Source organism: Arachis ipaensis, chromosome B10 (genome assembly GCF_000816755.2).
Source record: "Arachis ipaensis cultivar K30076 chromosome B10, Araip1.1, whole genome shotgun sequence".
Taxonomy (NCBI): Eukaryota; Viridiplantae; Streptophyta; class Magnoliopsida; order Fabales; family Fabaceae; genus Arachis; species Arachis ipaensis.
Genome location: NC_029794.2, coordinates 49,470,813 through 49,480,253, shown reverse-complemented (window position 1 = coordinate 49,480,253; position 9,441 = coordinate 49,470,813). Strand labels below are relative to the sequence as shown.

The 9,441-nt window shown below is 34.7% G+C and overlaps 2 protein-coding genes across 4 annotated transcripts; both read left to right on the top strand.

The window, feature by feature from the left end:
• On the top strand, nucleotides 1,340-3,578 carry LOC107623173. 2 transcript variants are annotated; one of them, XM_021114979.1, is made up of 6 exons: nucleotides 1,340-1,889; nucleotides 2,052-2,177; nucleotides 2,283-2,341; nucleotides 2,660-2,728; nucleotides 2,852-3,038; nucleotides 3,172-3,280. In XM_021114979.1, the coding sequence occupies exons 2-5, from the start codon at nucleotides 2,165-2,167 to the stop codon at nucleotides 3,035-3,037; spliced, it is 327 nt and encodes a 108-aa protein (XP_020970638.1). In that variant the 5' UTR covers nucleotides 1,340-1,889; nucleotides 2,052-2,164; the 3' UTR covers nucleotide 3,038; nucleotides 3,172-3,280. The 2 variants fall into 2 exon arrangements, 1 of the variants encoding a protein (XP_020970638.1); XR_002356732.1 differs by adding an exon at nucleotides 3,458-3,578 and having other exon boundaries at nucleotides 1,346-1,889; nucleotides 2,283-2,728; nucleotides 3,172-3,293.
• Nucleotides 5,780-9,046, top strand: LOC107623172 (la-related protein 6C). Of its 2 annotated transcripts, none has more exons than XM_021114978.1 (10): nucleotides 5,780-6,399; nucleotides 6,804-6,885; nucleotides 6,982-7,076; nucleotides 7,188-7,259; nucleotides 7,357-7,436; nucleotides 7,528-7,606; nucleotides 7,704-7,751; nucleotides 7,840-7,908; nucleotides 8,029-8,139; nucleotides 8,444-9,046. In XM_021114978.1, the coding sequence occupies exons 1-10, from the start codon at nucleotides 6,046-6,048 to the stop codon at nucleotides 8,693-8,695; spliced, it is 1,242 nt and encodes a 413-aa protein (XP_020970637.1). In that variant the 5' UTR covers nucleotides 5,780-6,045; the 3' UTR covers nucleotides 8,696-9,046. The 2 variants fall into 2 exon arrangements, with proteins under 2 accessions (XP_020970637.1, XP_020970636.1); XM_021114977.1 differs by having other exon boundaries at nucleotides 5,785-6,399; nucleotides 8,011-8,139.

Genomic DNA, 9,441 nt, shown 5'->3' with positions numbered 1-9,441 from the left:
TTAATCAATTTTTAAAATTTTAGGAATAAAAATAATTTACATGTATATTTTTAGGGACTAATTTAATTCTAAATAAATTTATAATGTGCCAAATGACACATGGCATGCCATATGTTGCCAATTTGTTTGAAATACCAACCAATCATCTTTTGATACGTAATATTAATCTATTACATCATCATACCAAATAGCAGTTAATATAATACATCATCGTTTAACTTACGAAAAGACTAATTTAACTTGTAATTTAACTTTTAGGATTAATATAACTAATTTAATCTTTAAAAATTAATTTAAAAAATGAGTAATCTTTCATAAACGAATTTTAATTATTAACCTACTTAGTTAGTATAGTCTTTGTTATATTATCAATTCAGAATATATAAATTTGTACTATATATTATTGTATATACGAGATAACAACTTGTACTTATACTTTTAATTATGAAATACGACTCCTCATTTCACCTTATTTTTAGGAACATTCATAATTAGTGGCGAAACTTGAAACAAAATTTTGAGGGGACAAATAGAAAATAATTATCATTTTTGATATGAACCCATTTAAAATAAGCTCGTTTAATCTTATCTCTCTGGTTTGGGTGATATTGCCAAATTTAAAGCCCTTTTTCAAGATCTCGTTCCAAAAAGTTAAAGTTAAAGTCATCAGATGTAACTTTTTGAACTTTTGAAGGTTATATCTCACTTTCTTCGTGATTCATTAATGTAGAAAAACTATCTACAGGTGTTGATATTGTAAAAGTTATATGTTCTTCTTCTTAAATATTAGCCTTCCTCTTAAAAAATGTATCAATTCTTTGATTTTTCATTATTATTTTATATAAAAATTTAAATATATATCCTGTAAAATATGTAAAGAAGAACTATCTTTTGAAAAAGTACTACTAAATTTTTTATAAAAAGTTTGGGAGGCCATGACCCCCTTGTCTAAACTAAGCTCCGCCACTGCTCATCATGAAAGATCTTAGTATCTTTTATGATATCAAGTTTCAATCACTACAATAAAAAACATCAATGATCACACTTTTATGAGAGTGGCGATTGATTAGAGATTTGACTATATTTTTTTTTGTTACGGTTCAAAAATGTGGTAAAAGAGGTCAATAACCACACTTTTATAAAAGTGGCAATTGATTAAAAATTTAGCCACTTTTTTTGTAAATATAGTCATAAAGAAAACAGGCACGCTTTTGAAGCATAGAGACATAATTTCATTATAATGACATTTTAAAATCGTGGCCATTTCTTATAATTCTTTTGGCACGCTTAAAAAGCATGGCCAAAAGTTTCCCAACAAAAAAAAAGCTTTCGTTCTTTCGTCAAAACGTGACACTCCTAATAACGTAATAACAAAGCCCCTAAAACCCTAAGTGATACTCACTCACGCAGCGCCTCCCTCAGTCCCTCCCTCACCCTTATTCTCAGAATCTCCGTTCTCCTCCATAGCGCCTCCCTCCCTCCATCCGTAGAGTCGTAGATCGTAGTGCGTCCCTCCTCCTCCTCCATCTGCGACGCTGTTCTTCTGCCCTGCCATCCTTCTCATGCAATCCACGGCGGTGGCGCGTTCCTCGTCGCCAAGTCGCGAGTCCCTACCGCGGCGCTCTTCTCCGTCAAAGAAGCAGCAGCAGTTCTATCACTATCAACAGGAATGGAAGAGTAAAGGACATCATTCTGAAGCGGAAGATCGGAAATGGGTCGTTCTCGGCGGTGTGGAGGGCGAGCACAGAGGCACCGACGAAGAGGTGGCAGTGAAACAGGTCTTCCTCTCCAAACTCATCCCCCGCCTTAAGTCATCGATCCACTGCGAGCTCAATTTCTTGTCCTCCGTCAACCACCCCAACATCGTTCGCCTCCTTGATTTCTTCCAGGTTCTTCTTTTTTAATTTTAGTCCCCTTTTATTTGAATTCCCTTTTTCTTATTTTTTAAATTAAAGTGAAATATGTCGAAAAAATCAATTTTTTGTTGCATAATTGAAGGATCATTTTATTATTGTTATTTAAACTTTCGCTATTTCTGATTTCTACTTTAGTATGAATGTATGATGGATGTGCGTACTTGGTGATGGAGTTCTGTGCTGGAGGGAACCTTGCTTCTTATATCCGATCCCATGGGAGAGTTCAACAATAAACTGCCCGAAGATTCATGCAGCAGCTTGGTAACTCTTTTTCCTGCATTCTTTATTGAAGTATTCTTTTGGTGTTGGAGCATGTTTTTAGCCTTGCAAGTTTGCAACTAAGGAGTTTGGTCCTGTGTTTTGTAGGTTCTGGTATGAAAATATTACAAAGTCATGGTATCATTCATAGAGACTTGAAACCAAAGGTAAAGCTAAAATGAAAAATGTATGTGACGTTGTTGCTACTTTGGTTTGAGATGCCTATTACTACATTAACATTTATGTGAAGTAAATACTTACTTCGGTTGGTGGATTGGGAGGGCCATTAGTAAATACTTACTTTAGGAAATGTTGTATTGAGAGACATTGGTGGATATATTCAAGAAAAGGTGTGTTATTAATTGTATGCAGTTAGAGCACCCCATCAATGAAAAAGAGATCAAGTAAGTCACTTTAATAATATCTTCTAAATTCTCCCTCTTTTAAATCCTTTTAGATACTAGTACGTATTTCTTTTCATGTAGCTCAACTCAAGAATAGCATATACTGAAGCTTACTCGAATCATAAGTTGTGCCCTCTTTCCAAGATTCAGGTATGTATCTATGTTTTTTCTTCTTTCTTTTTTTTTTTTTTTTGATAATTGAATAAGGCTCAACATTCAAAGTGAATGGAGCAAATTTTACTAGTTTATGAAACTATATCAATTATTGAGAAGGTAGGTGCCCAAAACTATGACGATCATTTTGGAATTTCGACCAGCCCAAATGGAAAGTTCCATGTGTTTTTATCTGCGAAAAGTGCTGTGGATTCAGGAGTGTACAATGCTACAAACTCACTACATAGAATTGATTGGCCAACCTGTGGAAAACTCACTACAAACTGCATCATGATAAGTGTATAAGGTATATATTTTTATCTGCTATGGTTTTATTATTTCTTTCTAATTGAAGCTCAACTTTATACGCACAATAGTGATGAACAATGATGCATTTCAACATTTTAATAATGAGACATCTCTTTTTATGTTCTTTTCAGGTTGATATGGTTGTTACTGATGGGAGCAGAATTTTGGGACTTGGAGATTGGAGTTCATGGAAATGGCAATCCATTGGGAAGCTTGATCTGTATGTTGCAGCTGCTGGGATAAATCCTAAAGGGTATATGTGCAACATTTACCATTTATTATTTCTTTCAAACTATTTAAATATTGATGAACTTAATAGCTCTAAGATGTCTGTGTTAAAATGTCCAAGTTTTTGTTTAAATGTTATGATGAGTAATACTTAAAAAGCATTTTTTGATCGAAGTTGCTTTTCATCAGAGAGTTCGCACCCTGGGATGATTCCGTCGCCGTGAATGACATTGTTGCTGGTCTAAAAGGATTCAGAGATGATGATGTGAAGCCATTTTCTTCTGGTTTGAATTCAGCTGAGACACAGGTTTGTTTGTTGATAGAAATAATTTGATTCTTTTTCTTGTTAATGTAGGAATATATACAAGTAACTCAACAAGGTAATAAACTTAAATCTAATGCCATTGACATGAATACATGATTTTATTGCATTGATCTTGATTAGAACGAAAGTAGAGGATTTTCTTCTCTCTGTTTTTCATACAAAGTTTTTGACTAATGAAATTTCTTAGGATCCTCTATTCGTTGTATGTCTGATTCCGAATTGAAATAATTTAACAAACAAAGTATGCAATAAGTTCTTTTTCTAGCTAGGTTTATTCCCTGGCTCCCTTCATTCTTTGTCTCAATGTTTCGGCAATAATAATTAGAACTAGATATTTAGCATTAGAAGAGGGATATTGAGCTAGCGTTAATTTTTTTTATTGACTTTACATTATTATTGAGGAACCTTCAACATGGGATAGTAGTAGTTAATTATTTTGATAATAGTTTTATTGTCTATTACTAATATATATATATATATCAAAAGCTAATTAAAAAGGCAATGATGGCTGTGAAATATTTGGAGAATATATGTTAGGTATCTAAGGAAAGTGGGAAACCACACCTTAAAAGCTAGCTGTTAAGGGGGAAGAACCACTCTCCTTATATACAACATCAAGCATCCCATACTACTCGATGTGGGACTTTGAGCACCCATAATACCCAAGTCCCTAACAATATATTATTAAGATTTCATTCCTATGAAAATATGTTAAGGTATCTGATTTGTTTGATAAACTGAATTTGGCAGATTACAAAAAATTAGGCTAGAGTGGTTATCCTTGTTTGATACTGTTTTCAGCAGGTTTTTCATTTCATTTCATTTCTTTTCTTTTCTTTGCTTTATATGAACTTTGGTTGTTGCTTCAGTACCAAGGTTGTCTTGCCATGTAATGTACTCTCTTGCTGCTAATCTTCATTCCTTGAGTCATGGAAATTGATGAATTATTGCTGTTATATAGGCCATGTAATTGCAGTGCCAGTGTGGGAGAACCATCAAGCAGTGCTGCACAGGCAAGCATTTCCTTTTGCTTTGTAACTTGGATCCTTGAGATTCTATTGTCCCTGGATACCTTTTTTGGGTGGCTTGAGCATAACCTTTTATTTATTGAATTGAACAGGCAACAGGCTTGATAGCGGCAGGGAAGGAATTGCAAGGACTTAGAGCTCTGAATCTAAATAAATTATTGAGGGATTCTGAAAATTTTACTATCCAATACTGTGCAAAAAATGGATTATTGCTCAAGGTCGTCTCATAGTCGGCTTCATCATGCTCTTTTATATCTTGTTTTATCATACTGTTTTTCCTAATGGATTATTTTGATCATTTGAAGATTGTAATAACACTAGTTTGTAATTTTGTATCCCCAATGTGATTACAGATATTTCTAAATGATGTAAAACTGTTTGACCTGCTGCTTGACTTTGTTTATTACATATCTATTGTTCTTGGTGGTTGCAAACAGGTTTTACTCTGTTCTGTTCATTTAATTTGGTAAGGATATACAAGATTTTTTTTAATTTGATAAGGATAAAGCCACGCTTTAAAAGTATGGCAGTATCTCTTGCTATTATAATGCTTTAAAAGCGTGGCAAAAAAAGCGTAACGATAAGTCAACTCCTCCCCCGCCCTCTTTTTCCCGTCTCTCTTGTTTTAAGTTTACTTCCTGTACACTTTATTTACATTTTTGTTAATTAATGTAATAATAAATTATTGAATATTTGTACAAATGATTTATTTTTACCCATTATTATCTATATAATCATGAGGTCTTTTAATACAAAACATCACTAATTATAGAGAGTCTGATTTAATCGATATACAGAGAGATAAATTGTGTAGATGACCTGCTTGTAAAATAAAGTGCCTAAATAAATTCGAATTATGGTGAATGGTTGGCTCCAGACGATGATCTTTGTCAAATTGATTGTATTGATGCTGTCATTTAGAAAGAATTAGTGCTTCTTTTTGTTTTTCTTTCCTTTGTTGTTTACCAAAAACAAAATTTTCGTCACTTAACGAATTAAAGTAATTAATATCTACAATTATTCTTTTAAAAAGAATCATACTTATCCACGTGATGAATACCTAATTATATATTAACTTAAAAGGAATTTGTTGGAAAAAAAGAAAAATGATGGATGTACGGAAAATGGTTTGAGGAATGAGCATGGTTTGAGGGGAATAAATAGCAAAGTAAGCATTAGATTTAGTCAAAAGAAAAGAAGCATGTGTTTAAGAAAACTATAACTAACTATTTTGTTTTGCCCTTCTTTTGGCGCGAAACGTGGATTCAATAACCGAAACAATAGCACCTATTAACCCACACACCCACACACACACTCTCTCTTCGTTACACCACCACAACCCTAATTCCCAATTTCCCCAATTCACCAATTCTAACGCACACAAATCGAATTACAGGGAGAAGAAGAAGAAGAAGAAGATAAGAATGGCGCAGGTACAAGCCGAAGAGAAGATGATCCCTGAGGATCCAGAAAAAGGTGGTAGCGGGGGTGCTGCTGCTGCACAAGAGAGTGCGCAATCGGGTTTCAAGTTCAATGCGCAAGCACCTGAATTTGTTCCAAGATCGCATACGCAGGTTCCGATTTCCGGTTATTTCTATCCCTGCTTTCAGATTCTTGGTGGATCTTCTGATTCGGATTGGTTCTACGTTGGAGATCATGATCCTGCCGCATGTTTGATCCCTGCCGCTGCCACCTCCGCCATCGCCGCTGCTCCAATCCCTAATTGCTCCAACAAGAATGTCCTCACCCCTGATCTCCAGCAAAAGATCATCAAGCAGGTGCATTCTAATTTCATTCATCTTTCCTTATCGAAATTCAATTTTGTTTTGCATTCTTGAGCTATTGAAATTGATGATCTTTGATTGGATGTTGTTTCATTGAACTTTTGCCATTAGAATAAAATAATTATAGCTGTTGTTCAGGGTGTAATTGTTATTACTTGAACACGTTCATCCATTGCCAAGTGTCATGGTTTGGTTTGGTTCGGTTCGATTCTGACTCCCACCTCAATGTGCATGCATATGTGATAAATGGATTTCTCTTTTTTGGGGGGTTAAATTATTTGACATAGATAATACTTTTATTTATTTATTTATTTATTTGGAGTTAACTAATGTTGTTTGTTGTAATAAGGGAACTTGCATTGCCTATCAAATCTAAAGATCGTAAATTGATGTGATAGGTGGAGTACCAGTTTAGTGATATGAGCTTACTGGCAAATGAATCTTTTCAGAAACAGGTGAATAAAGATCCTGAAGGTTATGGTAAGGATTGTAAAATGCTGTTAGTCACAAATTTGGTTCCTTTTAATGGTTTCAAGATTGGAATAATCTCAGTCATGGATTTTGGTTCTCTGACAGTTCCAATAAGCCTAATTGCTTCAACCAAAAAGATCAAATCCCTAACTAATAACACTCATCTAATCACCCAGGCTCTCCGTTCATCTTCGAAAGTTGTAAGTATTTCTGATGAAGTATTTGTGCTGTATGATATCCTAAAAGAAACATTATTATCTTGGTCTTCCTCCTATGGACTGATATACCCTTAAATAATGCAAAATTTGAAGGTTTTGAGTCCTGATGGCAAGAAGGTTAAACGTAAAAACCCTTTCACCGAAAAGGATAAAGAGGAATTGCAGGTAAAGAACTGAGATTTCCGTTGTTCACATGGATAATCTCAAAACTACAAATTTTGTAGCATAATCTAAATTTAAAGTGCTTTTCTTTATCTTGCAGTCTCGTACTGTTGTGGCAGAGAATTTACCGGATGATCATTCCCATCAAAATATTCAGAAAATATTCTCTGTAGTTGGAAGGTGAATTTATTTTTGTCCATCCTTTGCTTAATTATATGTAATATATACTTTTTCAGTTTAACATTGTGATTGATGGTTGATATGTGAACAGTGTGAAAACAATTAGAATATGCCATCCCCCAGAATCCAATTCTTCACGTCCAAAGGGTGATTTTTTCATCAGTAACAAGGTACACAGACATTTCCATAACATGTTAATATGTTTTTCTGAGTGGTTAAATGATACTTAGGGGTTTTCTTTCCTTTTTGTGGCTTTTTCCACTCAAGCTTCATGCACTTGTGGAGTATGAGACACCGGATGTAGCTGAGAAAGCTGTGAGTAAATTCTTCAGTAATATCTATTGGTAAGTTACTCAGGATTCTGTTATTCATCTGTAACAGAGAAGACCTGTCTTTACTTTAGGTTGAGAAGTTAAACGATGAAAGGAACTGGCGGAAAGGTATGCGAGTAAGGGTGCTGTTTAGATGTTCGGTAAGTTCATGGCTGAAATGAATATCCCATGATCGTATGTCTATTGTATCTCTTGAATTTCATATGTGTCTGCAATACGAGTTTTTAATTTCAACTTCGCAGCCCAAATCTGTCCTGAAGAGCAGAAAGTCGGATTTCGATGGCTATTTGGATGACGATGACATGCTAAATTCTGATTCTGCTGAGGATTCGTCTCATTCAAACAACACTGAATTAACTGCTGACACTAATGTAAGTATCATTCATGCATAACCAGTGTCATCAGATGAAAACGTGTTATTTCTTTCTTTATGTCATGTATTCTTTCTAATCTCGTACAAGATAAATTCAGGTACTTTACCATTCTATATGCATGCATGGAACCTGGTTCGAATGTTGAGCCTGTTTTCAAGGATATACAGACTTCTGTTTTTTCATGCATTCTACATTTCAACAATTTGTAGATTTCCAAACACTTTCTTTTCGGAATTGTATGTATGTTAGTTTCTTTTCAATCAATGTGACAAGTTCCGAAATGAGATCAATAAATCTGCAGGTTGACGAAAATTCAGTAGGATCGAAGAAAGGATGGGCTAGAGGCCGTGGAAAGGGAAGAGGACGCACTCAAATTCACGCTGGTCGTGGCCTACTTGCGCCACCTTCTCAACCGAGCAGCGTTGTCCTTTGCGAAGCATCTACTAAATCCAACACCAAGGGCCCGCGAATGCCAGATGGGACAAGAGGTTTCACCATGGGGCGGGGCAAGCCGATCAACTCTCCCGCTCTAGCCTCTTCGCCTCAAGAGTGATGAGTGTTTTTTTGCAAGTTTTTTTACCGTATGCTTTCCTAGTGAAGTTTTAAGGAACAACTTTTGTATTTCAGTTCTCACCACCGCAGTCTTCAACCTCAGCAAATTGATTTATGTGTGGCATGGGAAGATGGTTCCGATCTTTACGAGTTTTGGTAATAATTCAAGATGTATAGTGTTTTATGGTGTGGCAGATACTGAAGACAAGCGGCCACAGTTATCTCAAATTTTGATAATTTGCTTGTCTTAGAAGCATTCACTTTAACTAGAATCACTATGAATGGAATAGAACAAGAACTCTCTTTGTCAAGATTCCCCTAATTCATATAAATCATAGTTAACTTTTTTTTCCCCCTTGAACACCCAACTCTTGGCACATAATACACTAATTTGATCATTTTTAAATTTTAATGTGATATGGGTGAATAGTTATCCCGGCCTTTAATCATTTTTTTAAAAGACCACGAGACTTTTAGTAAAAAAAAAAACCTTCATCATATTTAACTTGGTGAAACGTAAAATTGGTTAACCCAACTGTCAATAATATCTCTCTTGAGTTAATGGAGCATGCTTACATGGTGCGTTAATCAGTTGACCTTTTTTGGAGGATTTCGTTTTTTGAATAATTGTCAAGGGTCATTTAAAATTTTTTAAATATCTAAGAATGAGATTGCTAATTGTTATTACTAATCCTATCTATTTGTTATTAGTTATTCCAAAATATTAAACTTTGAATATTTGATGTT